A 23,028-nucleotide genomic window follows, 5' to 3' on the forward strand; every position below is an offset into this window, starting at 1 on the left:
TGAGTGCTAGGATTACAGGTGTCAGCCACTGTTCCCAGCCTCAAAAATGACTCTTAATGTTTTGGATCTAAAAAGCTGATAGAATGGAGTTACTGTTTTCTGAGATGTATAAGAATATAGGAAAGGTAAGTTTAGGATGGGGGTGAACAAAGAATATGGTTTTGGATATGTTAAGATGCTGTGATATTGTGAAATACATATTTGACCTTCATCCCCCTTTCCTGGCATACAATTCCTAAAACCCTTAGAATCTCCAAAGTGAAGTCTTTTTGTATGCTAATGAGTTGACTGATGGCTAGCAGCCCCTAGATAGCTTCAGGATGGGGGCTAGTCCTGGAAAGACAAAGGCAGGATTGGAGGGGTGGGACTTTGAGCCCTACCCCCAACCTCTGGGGAGGAGAGAGGGCTGAAGGTTAAGTTGATGACTAACGGCCAATGATTTATTCAATCATGCCTATGTAGTGAAGCTTCCATTAAACCCCAAAAGAACTGGGTTCAGAGAGCTTCCAGATAGCTGAACATGTGGAGGTTCCTGAAGGGTGGTGCACCCAGAGGGCAGGGAATCTCCACATCCCTTCCCACATGCCTTGCTTTATGCATGTCTTCATCTTTATCCTTTGTGACATCCTTTATAATAAACTGACAAATGTAACTGTTTCCCTGAGTTCTGTAAGCCACTCTAGAAAATAAATCAAACTCAAGGAGGGAGTCATGGGAACTCCAGTGTAAATACAGTCAGTCGGTCTGAAGCACAGGTGCAACACCAGGGGCCTTGCAGTGGGCATCAGAAGAGGGCAGTCTTGTGGGATCTGATGCCATGTCTGGGTAGGTAGTGTTGAAATTGAATAGAATTAGAGGACACCCAGTTGGTGCCCGCTGCAGAACTGATTGCTTCCTTGGTGTATGGGGAGAAACCCCCATACATTATGGTGTTAGAGCAGAGGAAAAATGGTTTGTTTTTTCCAGATGCCTATTAATCATCTTATTGCAGATACAGGTAAACAGATGTATGAGTTTGAGGTTCAAGGAGGAGGTTAGGAGCTGGATATGTAAATTTGGGAGTCATAAGCTCAAAGATATTTAAAACCGTGAGATTGGATGGGGTCCTAAATGACGCCTAGGGAATGATATAGGTAGGGTAGATGTTTGAGGCCTGAGCCCTGGCGCATTCCAACACTTAGAGATTAGGAAAATGGAGAAGACCCAGTAAAGGAGACTGAGAAGGAGTGGCCAGTGAGGTAGGAGAGCAGTGAAGGAGTGGTGTTCCTGCAATCAGGTGAAGAAAGTGTTTTAGAATGAAGATAGTGATTAACTGTGCTGGCAAAATGAGGACAAAAAAATGACTGTTGGATTTGACAACATGCCAGTTACTAATGACTTTAAAATGAATGATTTTAATGATTGGGGATGAAAACCTGATTGGAATGTGTTTAAGAGAGAACAGGAGAAGTGAAAAAAACAAATGCAAACAAAACAAAACTCAATGAATTCTGTGCAATGGGAACATAGAAATGGAATAGTAGCTAGAGGTAGACATGAAGGTTTTTATTGGCATGTCTGTTCATTTGTAAGATAAGAGATATTTGATATCATGTTTGTACAACACTGGAAATTATCCACTTTGTATAAAAGAGGGGAATGATTTTGATTTCTGCTTAAGCAGAGCTTATTTCCTACCTGGCTTCAGTTTGGAGAGCTTCCTTCAGGAACACTTGGGGGTTTGCTGCGGCAAAATGCCCCAGGGGCACCCCAGCCCAGGACCAATTTTCATGTTAATTTTTCAGGTGGAGACTTCCCACACCATGCCTTTGAAGTCAATTTGGACTCCAGAGCCTCACAGGGCACAATGTTGGGTTTGAATATCTCACCCAGGGTCTTTTTTTTCCCTGTCCAAGGCCCTGCAAAGACAAACTTTCTTTACCTTCTCCTTGGACTTATGGTCAAGATTTTTAGTTCGTTTTCACTAAGGTTGTGGTCCTTAGAGGGTTCTAATTTCCTACTTCTCAACTCTCTTAGCCTGTAGGACTGGCCAGCACACCAGTGCCTGCAGCATGGGCTCTGCTCCTTCCTCTCTGCTGGCATCTAGAAATTTCTTACTCTTTCTTGCAAGCCCTGCCATATGTTTAGAAAGTTTTGATTGTATGTCATCCAGCATCTCTAGGGATTTGTGGCAGGAAAATGTCAGCATTTTCTACACCACCGTTTTGTAGGAACCAGAAATCTTTCTCCTCATTCTACCTCCCTAATTCCAGGTCACCTTTGAGGTCTTAGCTTAAATGTTACTTCTCGGAGAGGTATTCCCTAACCCTCTCCATCCCAATCTAAACTAGTTTACCCTTATGCTACTTATAGCACCCTTTTTCTGTTTTAGCACTTAACTTGTTGTAACTTTATACAAGTCTTTGTTTAATGTCTGATACCACCTCTAGATTGGAAACTACATAAAGGCAAAAATCGAATCTGTTTGGTTCAGCATATAGCAGAAGGACTGATTTATTGAAGATGCCCAATAATGATGAAACAAATAATTTTCTAAAAATTTAACAACTAATAGTATAGTTTTAAATGATATCATGAAACCGATTATCTTCTATGTCTTGGGGACTAAATTTTCCAAAAAGAAAATGTTTTTCATGGAAAAAAGATAGAGACATCTGATCATTATTTTAGTTGACTCACCTTAGAAAAGGATTGTTACTTAGTTTTTGGTAACCACACGTGTCTTTTCCTCTTCAGAATGGAGATCTCTTCTCATCAGTCTCACCTCCTGCAACAATTGAATGAGCAGCGCAGACAAGATGTATTTTGTGATTGCAGTATTCTAGTCGAAGGGAAAGTCTTCAAAGCACATCGAAATGTATTATTTGCTAGTAGTGGCTACTTTAAAATGCTTCTTTCTCAGAATTCAAAGGAGACAAGTCAGCCAACCACAGCTACCTTTCAGGCTTTTTCCCCTGACACTTTTACAGTTATCTTGGACTTTGTCTATTCTGGTAAACTATCTCTTACTGGTCAGAATGTCATAGAAGTGATGTCCGCTGCTAGCTTCCTTCAAATGACTGATGTCATTAGTGTATGTAAGACTTTTATTAAATCTTCATTAGATATTAGTGAGAAAGAAAAAGATCGCTATTTCAGTCTCTCAGATAAAGATGCCAACTCTAATGGCATAGAACGTTCCTCTTTTTATAGTGGTGGCTGGCAAGAAGGAGGCAGTTCTCCACATTCTCACTTAAACCCAGAGCAAGGAACAGGCATAATAAGTGGAAAATCTTGGAGTAAATATAATTATCATCCAGCCTCCCAAAGGAATACTCAACAACCTTTGGCCAAGCATGAACAAAGGAAAGATTGCATTAAAAAGACCAAACATTTGAGATTGTCACAGCCTTCTGAAGTTGCTCATTATAAGTCAAGCAAACGAGAAGCACGAACATCTGATTCTTCCAGTCATGTTTCCCCATCTGAAGAACAAGCACAAATTGATGTTGAAATGGACTCTACTCCTGTGGGCTATCAATATGGTCAAGGATCTGATGTCACATCCAGAAGTTTTCCAGGTACCCAAATAGAGCATAAGTTCCCACCAAGTGCAGTGGAACACGCCTGTAGTCCCAGCTCCTTGGGAGGCGAGAGGATTGCTTAAGTCCAGGTATTCTGGGCTGTTGTGCACTATGCCATTTAGGTGTGCACATTAAGTTTGGCATCAACATGGTGACCTCCCAGGAGCAGAGGACCACCAGGTTGCCTAAGGAGGGGTGAACCAGGCCAGGTTTGAAAGGGAGCAGCTCAAAACTTCCCTGCTGAGCAATAGTGGGATCTTCCAGTAAATAGCCACTGCACTCCAGCCTGGGCAACATAGCAAGACCCTCTCTCTTTAAAAAAAAATTAAATTTAAAAAATCTAAGATTAATGGAATAGCAGAAAAAAAAGGGAGGGGTGGTGATAAGTTCCCTAAACCAGATTCAAAACTCTTATATAAATCAATCCTATGTCAACATGCCCTTAGTTTCAGGTGTTATAAGCAGTTGAACCAAGTGATTTTTTTTTAAAAGTCTTACTTCTGTAATGAAATTTATTTCATAAAACATGAATTTAAAATTTTAAATTCAAAATAATATTAGAAAAATTTAGTCAGTCAAAATAATAAGAGTACTGAAGATCAAAATCTATGATTTTCCAAACCTGTATCTGTGGGTGATTAGATTACTATTAACCCTTTTCTAAATAGTTTAAGGCCTAAGACACATACTTTCTTTAATTTTTAAAAAATATTAGAACCTTTAACATTGTGAAGCAGAATATATTTTCACTTTAAATAGTTTTTTCCCCTGAATATTCACTAGTAGGAATATTTAATTTATTAAGATGTAAATTTAATTAATTAGTAATTTTTTAAAAAACCCAACACATACCTTTAATATTGATTCTGTAATTCTTTTTTTTTTTTAACTAATTCTGTAACAGATTAAGATTCTGTAATTCTATGGTAGATCAATTTGCAACAATATGAGACATCTCATTTTTATGATAGTAGTAAAATGGAGAAAGACTGTGTAAATTGATAGTTTCAAAATAATCCTCTCCTCTCATCAGGCTGAAGTAGAAAATAGGGATAAGAAATGCATATATATCATCCAGTTTTTTTTCTTCAACTAATCAGTTAGCAAATTGGCTTAACAGTTTACATGTAAATTTGGAGGAAAATTATGATAAAATGAAATTCCTGAAGGTTAAGATTCTAAAATTTAGATTATTATTATTATTTTTTTTTTTTTGAGACAGAGTCTCACTTTGTTGCCCAGGCTAGAGAGAGTGCCATGGCGTCAGCCTAGCTCACAACAACCTCAAACTCCTGGGCTCAAGCGATCCTCCTGCCTCAGCCTCCCAAGTAGCTGGGACTACAGGCATGCGCCACCATGCCCGGCTAATTTTTTCTATATATATTAGTTGGCCAATTAATTTGTTTCTATTTTATAGTAGAGACGGGGTCTCGCTCTTGCTCAGGCTGGTCTCGAACTCCTGACCTTGAGCAATCCGCCCGCCTCGGCCTCTCAGAGTGCTAGGATTACAGGAGTGAGCCACCGTGCCCGGCCTAGATTATATATTTTTTAAATTAAATTTGTTTTTTTTTGAGACAGAGTCTTGCTCTGTCGCCCCAGGCTATAGTACAGTAGCATCATCGTAGCTCACAGCAACCTCAAACTCCTAGGCTTAAGCGATCCTCCTGCTTTGGCCTCCGGAGTAGCTGGCAGGCAGCACAGGCGCATACCACCACGCCTGGCTAATTTTTCTATTTTTGTTAGAGACAAGGTCTCACTCTTGCTCAGGCTGGTCTCAAACTCCTGAGCTCAAATGACCCTCCCACCTGGGCCTCCCAGAGTGCTAGGATTACGGGTATGAGCCACTAAGCCTGACCTTAATTTTTATTTTGGAAAAATTTCAAACTTATACAGAAGTAAAGAGAATAATATAGTTAACCTCTATACACCCATTACCTAGTCCCAACAACTTTCAACTCACAGCCCATCTTATGTCTGTATCCCTAACCCCAACCTCCTCCCTCTATTATTTTTAAGTAAATCTCAGATATCATATGTTTCATATCTAAATATTTCAGAACGTGTCCCTAAAATTTAGAATCTAAAAAAAAAATAACCACACTACGGTTATTATACCTAAACAAATTGAAGAATAATTTCTTAATATCACTACGTAGTAAGTATTCTCATTTTTCTGATTGTCATACAAATTCTTAAAAAATAATTTGGTTGTTTGTAGATAACATTTAAAAATAATAGGCAACCTGTTAACTACCACAGTGAAAAATAAAAGAAGAAAAAATAGGCAACCTGTTTGATTTTTACCCATCACATTTTCCTGTAGGATACTAATTTTAAAATATATGAAATTGTATCATATTAAAGAGTTTAGTGAAAGTCCTCCTGGGCTGTACCTATTGACTAAGGATTGTAGAAATAACAGAGCAAAAATGTGGAATCTTTGTTGCATTTTAGAACAACACAAAATTATCTTCATTTGCACTCTATACTTTAATAATTCTAGGCTCACGCCTGTAATCCTAGCTCTTGGGAGGCCGAGGCGGGCGGATTGCTCAAGGTCAGGAGTTCAAAACCAGCCTGAGCAAGAGCGAGACCCCGTCTCCACTATAAATATTAAGAAATTAATTGGCCAACTGATATATATATAAAAAATTAGCCGGGCATGGTGGTGCATGCCTGTAGTCCCAGCTACCCGGGAGGCTGAGGCAGAAGGATCACTCGAGCCCAGGAGTTTGAGGTTGCTGTGAGCTAGGCTGACGCCACGGCACTCTCTCTAGCCTGGGCAACAAAGTGAGACTCTGTCTCAAAAAAAAAAAAAAAAAAATAATAATAATTCTAAGTTGTTTAAATATAACTTCAATAATAGGTAAATTTAATGGCTGTTAAGTTGATGAGGTTTGCCTCTAATCACAACTAACATTTTGAATATATATGAGTTTTAAAACAAAAAGTTAAAAATCCTTGAAATGTTTTCACCTTTTAAAAAAAAAAGCTATAGACATGGCAGTGCTCACATGTAGTTCCAGCTACTCCGTAGGCCAAGGTGGGAAGATGGATCTCTTAATCCCAGGAGTTATGAGGCTGCAGTGCACTAAGCTTCTGCCTGTGAATAGCCACAATCTATTGGATCTCACTCTGTTGCCCATCTGTCCCTAAAAGAAAAATTAAGTATTACAAGTGTATGAAAAGTAAAAGCAAAGGGATAAAAACATGTAATTAAAGCAAGTTACTTAAAAGCTTAAATATTAAATACTTTAAAATTGTGTCTGGCTGGGTGCGGTGGCTCACACCTATAATCCTAGCACTCTGGGAGGCTGAGGAGGGTGGATCATTTGAGCTCAGTAGTTCCAGACCAGCCTGAGCAAGAACAAAACCCCATCTCTACTAAAAAAAATAGAAAGAAATTAGCTGGACAACTAAAAAAAAAAAAAAAAAATATATATATATATATATATATATATATATATTAAAAAAATTAGCTGGGCATAACAGCACGTGCCTGTAGTCCCAGCTACTTAGGAGGCTGAAGCAAGAGGATCACTTGAGCCCAGGAGTTTGAAGTTGCCGTGAGCTAGGCTGATGCCATGGCACTGTAGCCTGGGCAACAGAGTGGGACTCTGTCTCAAAAAAAAAAAATTGTGTCTGTAGTTTTAAAAATCCAGTACTACCTTCTTACATTTAAAATCTACTGATTCTACTGCATTAAATAAAAAAAATATATATGGCAGTCTAAATTCACCCAGGCTTTGTAGAGATAACCAAATACAGGTGTTATATTTAATAGTTCTATACGTAGGATTACATTGACAATCTAGTCTTTTTTTTTTTTTTTTTTTTGAGACAGAGTCTCACTCTTATTGCCCCAGCTAGAGTGCCATGGCATCAGCCTAGCTCACAGCAACTTCAAACTCCTGGGCTCAAGCAATCCTTCTGCCTCAGCCTCCTGAGTAGCTGGGATTATAGGCATGTGTTACCATGCCCAGCTAATTTTTTCTATATATTTTTAGTTGGCCAATTAATTTCTTTCTATTTTGTTTTTATTAGTAGAGACGGGGTCTTACTCTTGCTCAGGCTGGTTTAGAACTCCTGACCTTGAGCAATTCTCCTGTCTCGGCTAGGATTACAGGTGTGAGCCACCGGGCTGGCCGACAATCTAGTCTTAATAACATTTCTTTCTCCTCCATTTCTCCTACCTTTCCAAGATTAGACGTACCAACTCCTTTTCGATTCTTTGTTACTAGAATTATTATGATGAACTTTCCAGTGACTTAGTCAAACTGTCTCTTGACAGATGATCTGCCACGGATGCGATTCAAGTGCCCATACTGCACACACGTGGTGAAGAGGAAGGCAGACCTAAAGCGCCACCTTCGTTGTCACACAGGAGAGAGGCCTTATCCATGTCAAGCTTGTGGAAAAAGATTTAGCAGGCTAGACCATCTAAGTAGCCATTTTCGAACAGTATGTATATGATTTTTCATCATTTTACTTCCTAAGAAATATGTCCATTTACCTTCTTTAGGATAATACAGTATACTAAGAGAAATCTTTTCATACAACTCTACAATATTAAAAATTCTTCCAGCTTAATATTTCTACTTTGTACATAATGCATAATTTCATATATACATATATACTGATTTTTATTCTCCTTTGAGACCTCGAAGTAGGGGATAGTCTTTTGATGCTAAATAGTTTTATATTTCCATTTTAATTCACTTTAAAATCTATTATGTTTTTATATATTGGTCTTTTCAGAGCCAAAGATAATGTAAACTGTGTAAACGTTTTAAGTGTCTAGGTCAAAATCACCACTTCAGATACTAATGATTTTTTTTTTTAAAGCGAGTCAAACTTAGCAGTGGGGTGTTGTTTACTTTCAGTGACACTAATGTTAATAAGTTCTAAACAGCCACTGCCATCGGACCAGCCTATACTAGTGATTATTGAATCCTTGTCTGCTAGGATCTCAGTCTAGTTGCTCTTGGCCAACCTCTCTCCATTACCTCCACTTTCTAATCTCTCTCTAGTTTCCTCAGGCAAGGGAGCAAGTTGATTCCTATCATGATGGTAAAAAAAAAAAAAAAAAAGGAAGGGGGCAAGGTGAGCAATAGAGCCTCTCCCAATCAGGGATTCACTGTCAGCAGATAGAAAAACTTCAGGGAATTGCTGTTCGATGCCCTGGTAGTTTAATAAGATAGTGACATTGGAATCATTCTGCTGTTATTCTTACAGCAAAATTTTTTTTCCAAAAATCTATGTTCTGTTACCTATACTTGTATTCCATTTATAAGAGCTCTTTTTAATTTTAAAAGATAATAGGTCATTTAAGGTAGTTTCTTCATTCATTGCTTTATAGTTATTTATTCAACAAATATATATTGAGACCTGCTATGTGGCAGCTCCTTTTCTAAATGCTTGGTATCCAGCTGTGAGCAAAACAGACAAAATCTCTGCCGTCATTAACCTCATGAAGCTAGATTTTTTTTTTTTTTTGAGACAGAGTTTAGCTCTGTTGCCCTGGCTGGAGTACCATGGCATCAGCCTAGCTCACAGCAACCTCAAACTCATGGGCTCAAGCGATCCTTCTGCCTCAGCCTCCCGAGTAGCTGGGACTACAGGCATGCGCCATCATGCCTGGCTAATTTTTTTATATATATTTTTAGTTGGCCAATTAATTTCTTTCTATTTTTAGTAGAGATGGGGTCTTGCTCTTACTCAGGCTGGTTTCAAACTCCTGACCTTGAGCGATCTGCCCACCTGGGCCTCCCAGGTGCTAGGATTACAGGTGTGAGCCACTGCACCCGGCCTATGAAGCTAGATTTTTAAAAATTAAAAACAACCTTTTATTATTACAAAAGCAATAAATATACATTATAAAAATAAGAAAATAAAAATCATTTTTTACTGCTTGGGTATTATCATTCTTAAAACTTTTATTATATATTTTTCCAGAACTTTTTTATTCATATATATATATATTATTATTTTTTTTTACCAAAATGAGATCATACTGTACATGTTGTTTTGTAACTTTTTTTTTTCCTCCCCTCCCCTCCCCTCCCCTCCCCTCCCCTCCCCTCCCCTCCCCTCCCCTCCCCTCCCCTCCCCTCCCCTCCCCTCCCCTCCCCTCTCCTCTCCTCTCCTCTCCTCTCCTCTCCTCTCCTCTCCTCTCCTCTCCTCTCCTCCTTTCCTTTCTTTTCCTTTTTTGAGACAGAGTATCACTCTGTTGCCCAGGCTAAAGTACAGTGGCATCATCCTAGTTTACTGCAGCCTCAACTTCTGGGCTGAAGTGATCCTACTGCCTCAGCCTCCTGAGTAACTGGGACTACAGGTGCCACCCTACCTAGCTACTTTTTTTTATTTTTTGTAGACTCACTGTGTTGCTCAGGCTGGTCTCCAACTCCTAGCCTCAAGCAGTCCTCCTGCCTTAGCCTCCCAAAATGCTGGGATTAAAGGCGTGAGCCACTGTGCTCAGCCATAACCTGCTTTCTTTAGTGAACAGTCTGTCTTTTCATCTCAGTAATATTTTATCTAACACCCAGTCCAATTTCAAATTTTCCCACAGTACCCCCCAGATACCTTTTGTAGATGATTTATTCAAGCCAGAGTCTAATCCGGTACAATGTATTCCATCTCACACCAAGTCCCTTGAGTATATTTTTAATTCAGCATAGTCTCCTCCCCCCAAACTTTTTTTCCCATGCTACTGACTTATTGAAGATACTGAGCCAACTGTTTTACAAAATATGCTACTTCTGGATGTGTCTGCTTGCTTCATTTAGCTTGTTCCTTTGTTCCCCTGCATTTTCTATAAACTAGTTAATTCATTTAATGATATTAGCACCAATTGATAATCTCTGTCCAAATTAATAGTTTTACTTGGAGTTGTGGAATGATTTACTAATTTTTATCATTTCTTCTACTTTATTAGTTAGAATTCTATAAAGCAAGCTTTCTGTCACCACCTGGGGCTATTTGGTTATTTTCAAATACAATTTCTGGCCAGGTGAGGTGGCTCACGCCTATAATCCTAGCACCCTGGGAGGCTGAGGTGGGTGGATCATTTGAGCTCAGGAGTTGGAGACCAGCTTGAGAAAGAGTGAGACTCTGTCTCTACTAAAAAAAAATAGAAAGAAATTAGCTGGACAACTAAAAATATATAGAAATATTTGCCGGACATGGTGGCGCGTGCCTATAGTTCCAGCTACTTGGGAGGCTGAGGCAGAAGGATCCCTTGAGCCCAGGAGTTTGAGGTTGCTGTGAGCTAGGCTGACGCCACGGCACTCTAACCCTGGCAACAGAGTGAGACTCTGTCTCAAAAAAAAAATAAAATTAGTTTGTGTTGCTATTTTCAATTTTAACATTATAGTGTTTCGTTTAATTTCTTTGACTTCATAATTATATTAGAATTGGAGGGGTGGACATTAATCTGTGTTAGAGCTTTGTAACAAAAACCATACCATATGTGATACCCATAATCTCACTATCTCAGGAGAAATGAGAATTTATTCAAATTGTGTACTCTCAGCGTTTACTGATTAATATATCAGCCATTAAGCAGAAGATAATAACTGTACTAAGTGGTAGTTCCATACATTTTGTTAGCTATTTTACCAGGCTATATTAGTTTTCTTGGATTTTTTTTACTGCATTTGGTGACCTATTTCCACACTATCCTGACTTTATCTAAATGAATATTCCATAACCATTAATTCAATATTATAATTAATTCTAATAATTTTGAGTAGAACCCATAATCTGCTCTGACAACTATTGAACAAAGTTGTTTATTACTAACTATACTCATGATACATAATTATTCATCAATTACAACTTTTTTACCAAAGCATTTCACACATTTTAACTTATTTGTTTCCCATATCAGCCCTGTGAGTAGTATCCCCATAAGTGGTAAGGAAGGAAGCAGGGATAATAATAAGCTATTATGTAGAAGAAGAACCACCACAGTGGTTGTTTATGACCAGTGCCCGTTCAGATTAATCAGGCTTCTCATTAGTTTGAGTGGTGCCCATATCTTATCAGTTACATATTTTGATTGTTACCCTGAAAGAACTGTTATAATGCTTTAAATTGCTTGCTCCAAGGTACATGTTTAATAAATGACAAAGATAGTAAATGACAAAACCAGCACTAGAACCCAAGCATTCCAATTCCTAGTTTGGTCCTTTTTTCACCAGATCTTTTATTAATAAAAATGGCAAGTAATACTTCTATCCAAAAATATCGATACATTTAAATTTGGGACAATATTTTTCCTTCTATAGCAAAATAAAAGATTAATACTCCCATTTGAAATGAGGTTTTTTTCCCCCCTGAATTAAGATAGGTAAGGCTGGGCGCAGTGGCTTATACCTATAATCCTAGCACTCTGGGAGGCTGAGGTGGGAGGATTGCTTGAGGTCAGGAGTTCGAGACCAGCCTGAGCAAGAACAAGACCCTGTCTCTATTAAAAATAGAAAAAATTAGCTGGGTGTGGTGGTGCATGCCTATAGTCCCAGCTACTTGGGAGGCTGAGGCAGGAGGATCACTTGAGCCCCAGGAGTTGGAGGTTGCAGTGAGCTAGGCTGATGCCACAGCACTCTAGCCCGGGCAACAGAGTGAGACTCTGGTCTCAAAAAAAAAAAAAAAAAAGAAAGAAAGAAAATGAATTAAGATAGGTAAAGTCCTTAGAACAGTATATAGCATGTAGTGTTTGCAATTACTATTATCCCTTTGTTACCTCAAATATCAAAATACTTTCAGATTAAGGGATATGTGAAATTATTAATTGTATAATAATGATAGCCATTATTTAGAAAAAGCTGATGTTTAATGTTTCTGTAACATCAATTTATCACCAAAACCCATAATCTTTTCTAAGAATTAGATGTTAATTTGAGCTTAATGTATGGCTTTGAACATCTTAAGTTTATGAACTGGTACCTAACATATCAAACTGTCCTGCTTTTGAAAAATCATTTTTTATCACTATTTAAATCTCTACACAGATCCACCAGGCATGTAAACTCATCTGCAGAAAATGCAAACGCCATGTGACTGATCTGACAGGGCAAGTGGTACAGGAGGGAACGAGGCGCTACAGACTGTGTAATGAGTGCCTTGCCGAAGTTGGCATAGACAGCCTCCCCATTGATTTGGAAGCTGAACAACATCTTATGTCCCCATCAGATGGAGATAAGGATTCCAGATGGCACTTGAATGAAGATGAGAATAGATCCTATGTGGAGATTGTAGAGGATGGATCTGCTGATCTGGTCATCCAACAGGTTGATGATAGTGAAGAAGAAGAAGAAAAGGAAATAAAGCCCAACATTAGGTAGCTGTAATGTGAATTGACAGAGCTGGCATGTCTGCAACTTACCTTGACTTCCTGTATCTCTCTCTATGGTCAGAGTCTGGTTAACAAATTTTACACACTGACTTAAAAGAAACGACTTGATATAACTTGCATGCTTTCTGAACAGGCCATTGTATCCATTCTGAACTTTGTTGCCCTAAAATATGTTGCTGCACTGGAAAGAAAGACCTAGCTTGAGTTGGCATGATGGATGAACAATTATCCTCTTACTTACAGTCCTATTACTTTGATCGCAGAAATACCTTTTTTTCTTTTAATATTGGAAGATCTACTTATCCAATTTTTTCAAGAAAATATTTTAAATAAATTCACCACAACCAAACTTTATGTAAGACAATTTCAAAGTGTTTCAAAAATACATAATGCTACCAATATTGAATTTCACAGGGAACCAGGTAAGAGCATATTTAAGGGTCTGGTAACCCACCTGACTGAACTATATTAATTTGAGATTTGACAAAACCTATCATTATTCTGATATCCTGAATGTTTTAGGATTATGGCAGAAGACTAAAATGTTTAAAATAGTTAATATTTGAAATTTTTGTCATTAAGAAAAATTACTCTTATGTAGTCAGTATTGTTAAAAAAAAAAAACAAACCCAAAAAACTAAAGTAGGAGTTGACCAAAGATCATACACAGATATCATTTTCTTTTGTTAAAGAAGGAAATAATTACTACCTAAAAGTCAAGGTAGTTTGTGAAGATCTGTCAATATAGTTTTCTTCGCTAAAGGAAAAAACCAAACTAGTTCTTACCAGTACTTAAGAGTAATTTCTAGGCTGGGCACAGTTGCTCACGCCTGTAATCCTAGCACTCTGGGTAGGCTGAGGAGGGCGGATTGCTCGAGGCCAGGAGTTCGAAACCAGCCTGAGCAAGAGCGAGACCCCGTCTCTACTATAAAATAGAAAGAAATTAATTGGCCAACTAATATATATAGAAAAAATTAGCCGGGCCTGGTGGCACATGCCTGTAGTCCCAACTACTTGGGAGGCTGAGGCAGGATTGCTTGAGCCCAGGAGTTTGAGGTTGCTGTGAGCTAGGCTGACGCCACGGCACTCACTCTAGCCTGGGCAACAAAGCAAGACTCTGTCTCAAAAAAATAAAAGGAGTAATTTCTAACATTTATATAGTGCTATATTATTTATAAAGTGCTCTCTCCAACATTTTATTACTTAATCGGTAAGGTGGATATTATCTCTGACTTACAAATGAGGAAATTTAAGGTCAGAAATTTTAAGTGTAGAACTGATGACAGGTTCTGATTTTAAACAGTCCTTTTTCAACCGTCTGTCTCTGTACATCTCCTGAAATGGCAAATAATTCAAGTCAAACGTCACCAATCTGCAGTAATTATTAATATAAAAACAAGTCAATCAGAATCAGAAAGTATGAAAGAAGAATTTAATAATTTTCAACAACTTTTTTTTTCTTTGAGAAAGAGTCTCACTCTGTCACCCAGGTAGAGTGTAGTGGCGTCCATCATAGCTCACTGCAACCTCCAACTCCTGAGCTCAAGCCAGCCTCCTGCCTCAGCCTCCCAAGTAGGTGGGACTATAGGCACTCCCCACCACACCCAGCTAATTTTTCTGTTTTTAGTAGAGATGAGGTCTTGCTCTTGCTCAGGCTGGTCTCAAACTCCTGACCTCAAGCCATCCTCTCACCTCGGCCTCCCAGAGTGCTAGGATTACAGACGTGAGCCACTGTGCCCGGCCATCAACAATGTATCTTGATCTAGAGTTATTCAGGTAGTGTTCAGTAATGTCCTTATAGTATCTATTGATATGTTTTATGTCAAATTATTTATATGTAAATTTAAAATATAAAATTATTTGAACAAATTATTCACTTAAATGGTTTGAGCATTTTTGCTTCTCTTATTTATATATTTTCAAGACCAACTTTTCTCCTAGGATACAAAGTTAAGTTTAAACTGCTCCCCTGTATGATTTATGAAACATTCCAAAATTACAGCTAAATTGGAGAGGCATTATTTTAGTTCTAAAGGTAAAATCTAAATATCAGAAGTGAAGAACTAAACTTCATAAAGGTCTTGGCAAGTTATTGCAATGAAGCTTGATATAATTTAATTGTGATATAGAGAGGCTCCATCTATTTTACTGTGTTGTTAAATGCCATGACATACCTCAAGATGATACTTTTTATGCTATTATTTTCTCTTGTTCTTGATTGTCCAGTCTGTGGGCCAAAATCGTTAATTTAAAACAATCTTTTTATAAATAGATGAATAACCACTTTGTTTTATGGTACTTAATTGTGGGACTTTTTCAAGATTCCCCTGATGGCAGATTTCCAGTTGCTTCAAGACTGGATAAAGTACATTGGGTTAATTGTTCTCTCAATATGACCCTTCCTAAATCAGGATTTTTAACAATTAAGTTGTATCTGAATGAGGGAGGTAAGACTTGTCAGTCTCTCCTCTTACCAGAATGATACTAGCACCTTTTAAAATTATAACCTGATTTTTAGTTGTTGGGGCCAATAGGAAAATGGCTGATTTGAGCTTTATTCTTAGAAATGAAGTAGTGCTTGCATGTCTATACTCTAATGCACTTTATTCTATGATCTAAATGTTCTTTTATGCTCTTATCTTTTGCATGCAAATTTTACACACATCAGCATGAATGTCAGCAAAGTCCACTGAATGCAGTGCCACCAGCATTTGTAATTGCCTTCCAGAAATAATGCTTTCTCATAATTGTTTATAACAAGCATCAAACAATCCCTATAACACAGCTATCAAGTTCACCAAACTAGATAGAGCATCTGTTCTATCATTTTAGCATCATAAAAGAACATTTAAAGACATGTTTGTAAAATGTAAATAACTCCAGTTATCATATCATATGTAAGACTTTAGAGACCAATTATTTTCTAGAGTGAAACTGTCTATTGATAATTTCTGAAAAAGTTTAAGTTTTTTTGGCTTTTAAATGTGGGAAAATGTTTCATAGGAGTAAAATCTGTTTAAATAAGCTTTATTTATGCCAAGGATTTTTTTTTTTTTTACATCAAGAAAATAATGAGGGTTGCTTAGACCAAAGTTTGCTCTTAGAGGAATGCTATTTATCAGCTCCAAATGCCCTTCTAATTCTATTGTCCTCAAGAGAGAGTCTGGTTGATGGGATGAAGTTTTATAAAAATCACCATTGCAGTCATGCCTGGTGTCTGGAGGAGGCAGAATGGACTAGATCAGTTTAAAAGAAGTTTTTTTTTACCCAAGAAACTCTTCAAATGAATTGTTTCATAGAGAAGCTCAACTTGAAAGGATGAACTCTAAAATCAGAGCTGCTGTGGTTAAAGCTCCGCACAAGGCCCACGCACCTCTGTAGAACTCCAGATCACCCGCAACATTGCAAACCATGGGACTAGTTAACTTCATGATTTCCATTTGAGCATAGTGGTCTCACTTTTTTACTCCTGTTACCCACTGTGCTTAGAAGCAGGTCTCTTAGTAAAGCAAATCATATCCTTAGCATATGATGTTCCTTCCATAGTTATCAGATCTTAAGATTTTTTAAGAATAAATTTTTCAATATTTTTGAGTAATGCAATCAAAATAAGCATAGTTATTGCTTTTTACATGGCCAAGTTACTGCTTAATGAATGAAAAAAGGTTGGTATTTTAATTATTTATAAGCTTCTAACTCAATTCATTAAAGTTATTTTGCTAGGCCATGCCAAAATATATTGAAATTTCCACTCATGTTGCTTTTTTTCTTAAATATATTTTTGAGTCCTAAAATTAATAGTGTGGAAAATCACTAAAAGCTGTAAAGCATAAGATGTGTTTAACTGAGAAGGGTCATAATATTAATAACAGGTACAGGAGGATCAAACTTTAGATTATAAATATTAATAGAAAGTTCTATGTTATTTTATTAGAGTGTATCATTATTACTATTTATCATTTATATAGCATTTTATATTTGCAAAGTGTTTAATAACTTTTATGTTATTCTTTACATATCTATGAAATAGGACAGTTACCCCACAGGAGAGATAAAAAGATCAAGGCCCAGAATGGTAAAATGGGCTACCTAAAAGAATCCAGTGAAACAATGGCAAAAATAGGAATTAGAATGATCAGGTTTTCTGAAGCCTAGAACATCAGCTTAATTCACTGAGGTATATTGTGTGTCACTGTTTTATAAGACACTTTTATACAAATAACAGTCAATTGTTTTAAAGCTGACATCATTGTATGTGGATAAATCCTATACAGAATAAATGTTATGTAAAGGATGTGACTTTAGTTACAAGAGTTTTAATGATAAAATTCAGATTATCACAGAAATGGCAGTATTTAGCCAGTTGTTTTATATATTGTGAAGTATAATTAATATTTCACTTTGATACAGGAGTTTCTTAACTGTTCATGCTAATGGAGTCATGAATAGACCAGAAAAATGAAATCCAAAGAGAATCTATAAGCTTTATTTTCATGTCAGTCTTCTCCCCACAAAACTGTATTAATGCCACCAAAAAGGCAAATATTTAAGTAAATGTTAATAAATAATAAACCACACACAGCAAGAGAAGCAGAGGGACTCTTAAGTAAAAATATATTGAAATTACTTAAATAGTATGATAAAGACTTTCCTCATTCCTTTTTGTTTTTTCACACTAGCAAAAGCCACTGCATACTTTATCACCTTTAAATAGGAAACCAAACACCAGGGAAATACCAGTCACCTCTTTTCCTTTGGGCTTGATAAGGTCATTTGAGAGAATGATTATATTGAATACAGCTTAGAAAATACATCTAAGACTTTATTGTACTCGGTCTGCCTTGGTCTTTCAGATTTCCCAGATACACTGTTCCAATATATAGTTTCTTGATTTTCCCACCGGGAAAATCTTTTATTTCCTTGTTGATATTACTTATAGCTACTTAATTCCTTTATTAAAGGGTGACTCATTTTTATTCAGCCCATAGGGGGGAAAAATGAAACAACATTTCTGTGTAGACTGGGGATTCTCAACCTTAGCTGCACATTAGAATCATCTATGGAGCTTTTAAAAATCAGATGCCTAGGCAAATCAGAATCTCTGGCAGGTGAGGCTTGGGCTTAAGTATTTTTAAAAAGCTTCCCAGTGTTTCTGATGTGCAAAATAGGACCCCTTTTCAAGGTTTTCTCTCTGTCCTCCCCATGCAGATGCTAGGCAGGGGCAGTAGGACCATTTGACCTTCCCAGTCCACTGGTTCTCAACCCTATCATTAAGGAAAAACTTAAAAATACAGATGCCCAGTCCAGGAAAATATTAATTTTTTATAAAATTTCAAGACACTGTGTATGTTCCATTATGTAAAGTTTTTATCAGGGACAAATAATATGGGCACTCTAATAGTGTGTAGTCTTAAGATAGCCCATTTTTACTCTGAGACACATTTGCATTTTATTTGATTATGGGTGTTGCATTCTGGGAACTTACACAGTACTTCAAACTAATAAAAGAACTATACTATATTATGAATACATGAACTATACTATATTATGAATACATATATTATGAATACATGACTGAAATACTATATTCTAAAATTTTGCAAGCTTTAATGTTTTCTGTTAAAAGAAAGGAACCAGAACACTCAAGCACCATGAAGTTCAATTGCTACATATTCCATAAAGTAATTGAATGAAATCATTTTTTAGTTCCAGATAAATGTAATATTAGAGATGTAGGACAGTACTAAGATGTGTTATTTAAAGAAGCTTTTAGACAAAATTGGAAACAAAGCAAATTTCTTCTTTGCTTTACTTCAAGAATCACCATTAAAAAACTTTGGAAATAACTTAAAACATGACTTTTGAATAGAATACAATTCTCATTCCCATTTTTAAGGTTATGTTTGCAACACATATATCCATTCAATCTACTAAAAAGAATTTCTTCCAATACAAAATGGCACTTTCTTGCCTAATTCAAAAAAGTTACATGCTGAAATGAAATAAAAATAGATACTGTTTTTTGTTTTTTTTTTTTTTTTTTTTTTTTTGCGTATTTGACAAAACTTTTCCTGTATCCCGCGGGGGAAAGTCCACAAGGAATACAACAGTGGTAAACGGCACCTTGGTACTAGACGATCCAATATTTTGGGTTCATGTTAAAAAATGAAAGCCTATCACACAGCAGGTGTTAAGATAAAAAAAAAAAAATGAAAGCCTGGGTTTCTTTTCCTTAAACAACAGATACCCACATTGAGGCGAGTGGTTACTATATATTATTTTCAGGGAGGACTACACCAGTGAGCGGGATTATGGAGTAGGAACTTCTCTTTTCCTTTTCGGTGCTGTTTTTCCCCCATAACTACTTTTCCTGTTAAGTTATTCAGAGTCTGGCAGCTAGACCCCCAGAGAGGCCTTGGACCTACCAGACACTTCTTCATCTAATTCTGGGGGTGGGGGACATAGAAATGTTTCTGTCGTGCCCGTGTTTGCCAGGTACCGCCTACATCCCAGAACCTTCTCCATTTAAAACAGGAGGAAGCAGAGGCTTGAGAGTCTGTTTGACTGACCCAAAAGCCATGGCAGCGGGGACTCGAGCCTGAACCTGCGCAGTCTGCTGCCGCGGGCGGTACCTGCGGCCGTCACCTACTGCTGAGAACTAACTCATCCCTGCTCTAGAAAAAGTTACTGCTTGTTACGTCAGGGTATCGCACTGTGTTCTGTCCGCCACCTCAAAGTAGCCAGCGCCCGCTCAGCGTGCACCGCGCCCCGCCTGGCAGCGGCAGCCAATAAGATCCTCAAGCTCTCCAGGAGTCTGCAGCTAAGCCAATAGGAACCGTGAAAAGGCACCGGGGGCGGAACCTGGCCACAGTGGGAGAGAACCACGCCCACCTTGGAAGTGACTACTTGCTGGTTGGATTTAGCCAGAGGCACCTCAGTGACGTTCAAGTTTACCTGAAGTGCCTGTCTCCCTGTCTTTCCTCTTCTTCCTTTTTGAGGGCACAACTTCAAAAGAACACTGAGCAACAAATGTTTTAATCTGACAGCCCTGTAAAGTAGGTATTATTATGACCACTTTGCAGTTGGGAAAACCGAGGCTTAGAGTGACGAAAACACTTTGGCCAAGATCAGAGAATTAGGAAGTTATAAGAAGGGACCTGGAAGCAAAGGCCTTGGCTCCTACCTTTATGTAGAACACACAAATACCCATATACTGGAAGGTGAGGCACTTATAACGACTTCTGGAACCCCTACCACATGCAAGGCAGAGTAATGAAATGGAGTCCTGGAGGAACCTTACATTCCAGCTGGGGAGACATGCATATCTGGCCAATAATAATGCAAGGTAGAAAGTAGCAAGGGCCAGAAGTACATCCATTTATTCATTCAACAAATACCCTGATAGCTATCATTTGCACGCAGATCCCCAGATGGAACTCAGACAAATAATTTGGCCAGGAAGTAATTAGCATTTATTAACTTTATTTTTACAAAAAAGTGAATAACATGCAAATAACTGATTTTTTAAAAACAATTTTGAGGTATGCCTTAAATAATGGAAAGGACATCTAATTAGGAGACTATTACAACAACGAAGGGAAAAGAGTTAATAAAGAGAAACTAGCTCTCTTTATTACTCAGGTAATTGAGTATGGGAGGAGCCTGAGACTGCTTCCAGTTTGGGGGAAAAGGGTGCTAATGACAGAAACAGGGAACATGGAAGCTGGAAAATGAAAACATGACATAAAGGATTATCTCCCTAAGGAATGTGTCACCAGGAGCTTTGGAATCAAGAAGACCTGAATTAGGTGTCACAGAAACAGACCACTAAAGACAGAAGGATGGAAGAAGGTATGTAAAATACAAGACTATACTTTCAGGGATCATTTCTATAGTTTGTTACTAGAGAAGTTTCTCTGAGCATTTAAAAAAATATATATGTATGTGTGTGTGTATATAAAGAAGGTATGTAAAATAACCAGAAGCCAGTTCTCTTGCTCAAGGTGCTTGCAACTTAAAAGAGGAGTGGTGACTATATTAATTGGCTTAAGCCCGGCGGCACGCGGGTGTCGGGGCAGCTGGGCGCCCGTGGGGCCTGGTCCCAGCAGCGTGCCTTAACTGGCCACACACAGCACTGGCCCCCGGAGATGCGGAACTATGGGGAGGCGGCAATCAGCCGCATCCCCTGCGTCGACATTTTCCGCATCATGCAGCCATGCAGCCATAAATCTAAAATTTTGCCAAAGTATTTCCTTATAACTGAGAAGACCCAGTAAACCAGAGATCAAGCAAGTGGCATGAGTCCACATGGTTTGCAAGAGGTAAGTTTCCTGCTGCATTGAAAGACAAGATTGGCAGGTAAGAAATAATCTATACAACAGAATAGACAAATCTAGAGAACACAAAGTCTAATGGCTGCCTAGGGCTGGGATGGATGTGAGGAATGGGCGGTGACTGCTAAAAGGTGGGATTTTCTTTTGGAGACGAAAACCTAAAGTTGATCGTAGTGATGGCTGCACAACTGTGAATATACTAAAAACCACTGAACTGTACACTTTAAGTGGGTGAATTGTATGGTTAGTGAATTATATCTCAATGAAGCTGTTATCAAAAAAGAAAAGAAAAAATAATCTAGGCAAAAATTCAAAAGTAGGAACTGGCGAAACATGCAGCATGACCTTTGCTGGTTGGTGATAGTGGGCGGGCTGCACCGGTAGTGAGAGAAGACCCTGGAGAAGCCACAGGAACGATAAAGGAGGCAAAGTTGGAAAAGTTGCCCAATAATTTGTTCATCTTTCTTCTCACTGTGATACACCCCTTGAATGTTTAATACTGTGAGCTGCAAGGGAATCATGAAGGGACAGTAAGTCGATAGGAGCCTCCTAGAAAGGCAATTGGTTGGATGTAAAGGTTAGTGCAAGCTTTTGAACATAGATGCTCAACTAAGATATGGCAGAAAATAAGCAAGATTAACACACAGGAGAAAGACTAGAAGTAGAGATGTAGAAGGAAAATAAAGAAGAGAAAGGAGAGGGAGAAGCAGAAAGGAGTGACTTTGCTTGCCCTTGTTCATAAATTGAGACTCTAGCTATCATGTCACTTATGCAGAATGTCAATGGCTCCCAAGTGAAGGTCATACCCTCACCAAGCACTGGGGACCTTTTTCAGAATTAGGAGGAAGGGGAGTTGATAGTGTTTATGCTCATCCATCCTAATAAATATGCACTTATTGAGCATTTACTATGTGTCAGGTACTGTTGTGAGACCTTTATGTGTATAAATTCATTTAATCTTCTCAACAACCCTACAAGTACCATTATCATAGCCACTTAAGATAAAGACATGAAGGCACAAAGAGGTTAAGCAATATGCCCAAAGTGCAGTTAGTAAGTGGCAGAACCAAGATTTGAACCCCAGTGATCTGACTCATTTGTCTATTAAGCACTCAATATCCTCAAAATAAAAATGTTAGCACATTAGTGTTTAAATTCTAAGTGTAATTCCAAAATTACTCCCTTTCTCTTGTCTTGCAAAATAATATTCTTAACTGCCCTAGCAATGCTGGGGACAACTGGTCTGTGAATAGTTATTATCCCCATTTTAGAGATGAGGAAATTGAGGCTCAGAGTTTAAAAATTTTCCCAAAGCCATACAGCTAGTTAATGGCAGTGTCAGGATTTAAACTCATGACTATAGCATCCATAATGCTTATAGTTGGAGGTAATTTAAAACACCAGTTGTAGGCCGAGGCGGGCGGATTGCTCAAGGTCAGGAGTTCAAAACCAGCCTGAGCAAGAGCGAGACCCCGTCTCTACTATAAAAAATAGAAATAAATTAATTGGCCAACTGATATATATATAAAAAAAAAATTAGCCGGGCATAGTGGCGCATGCCTGTAGTCCCAGCTACTCGGGAGGCTGAGGCAGAAGGATCACTCGAGCCCAGGAGTTTGAGGTTGCTGTGAGCGAAGCTGACGCCACGGCACTCACTCTAGCCTGGGCAACAAAGCGAGACTCTGTCTCAAAAAAAAAATAAATAAATAAAACACCAGTTGTATTATTTGGCGGGGGAGAAACAGTAGAAATCCACTATTCTCTAGTGTCTTATTCT

At 38.0% G+C, this 23,028-nt stretch overlaps 2 protein-coding genes and 1 pseudogene across 5 annotated transcripts in view; 2 read left to right on the forward strand and 1 right to left on the reverse strand.

Moving 5' to 3' along the window:
• The window catches only part of ZBTB8A (zinc finger and BTB domain containing 8A), a 55,948-nt gene extending 37,551 nt beyond the window's left edge, over positions 1-18,397 (forward strand). For 2 of the 4 annotated variants that reach the window (XM_012765389.3, XM_075996191.1), the window contains 3 exons: positions 2,737-3,560; positions 7,855-8,024; positions 12,575-18,397. In XM_012765389.3, the coding sequence (XP_012620843.2) occupies positions 2,738-3,560; positions 7,855-8,024; positions 12,575-12,907 (1,326 nt within the window). In that variant the 5' untranslated portion in view covers position 2,737 and the 3' untranslated portion in view covers positions 12,908-18,397. Of the gene's footprint in view, positions 1-2,736; positions 3,561-7,854; positions 9,403-12,574 lie in introns of those variants that run through there. The other 2 variants (XM_075996197.1, XM_075996200.1) reach the window with 2 other exon arrangements.
• The window catches only part of ZBTB8OS (zinc finger and BTB domain containing 8 opposite strand), a 42,325-nt gene continuing 22,645 nt past the window's right edge, over positions 3,349-23,028 (reverse strand). Inside the window, exons 7-8 of the mRNA XM_075996213.1 lie at positions 6,578-6,715; positions 3,349-3,464 (exon numbers count right to left, since the gene is read on the reverse strand). Coding sequence (XP_075852328.1) covers positions 6,590-6,715 — 126 coding nt within the window. The 3' untranslated portion in view covers positions 3,349-3,464; positions 6,578-6,589. The remainder of the gene's footprint in view (positions 3,465-6,577; positions 6,716-23,028) is intronic.
• Positions 20,783-20,875, forward strand: LOC142869645 (uncharacterized; annotated as a pseudogene).

This window comes from Microcebus murinus, chromosome 2, assembly GCF_040939455.1.
Source record: "Microcebus murinus isolate Inina chromosome 2, M.murinus_Inina_mat1.0, whole genome shotgun sequence".
Lineage (NCBI taxonomy): Eukaryota > Metazoa > Chordata > Mammalia > Primates > Cheirogaleidae > Microcebus > Microcebus murinus.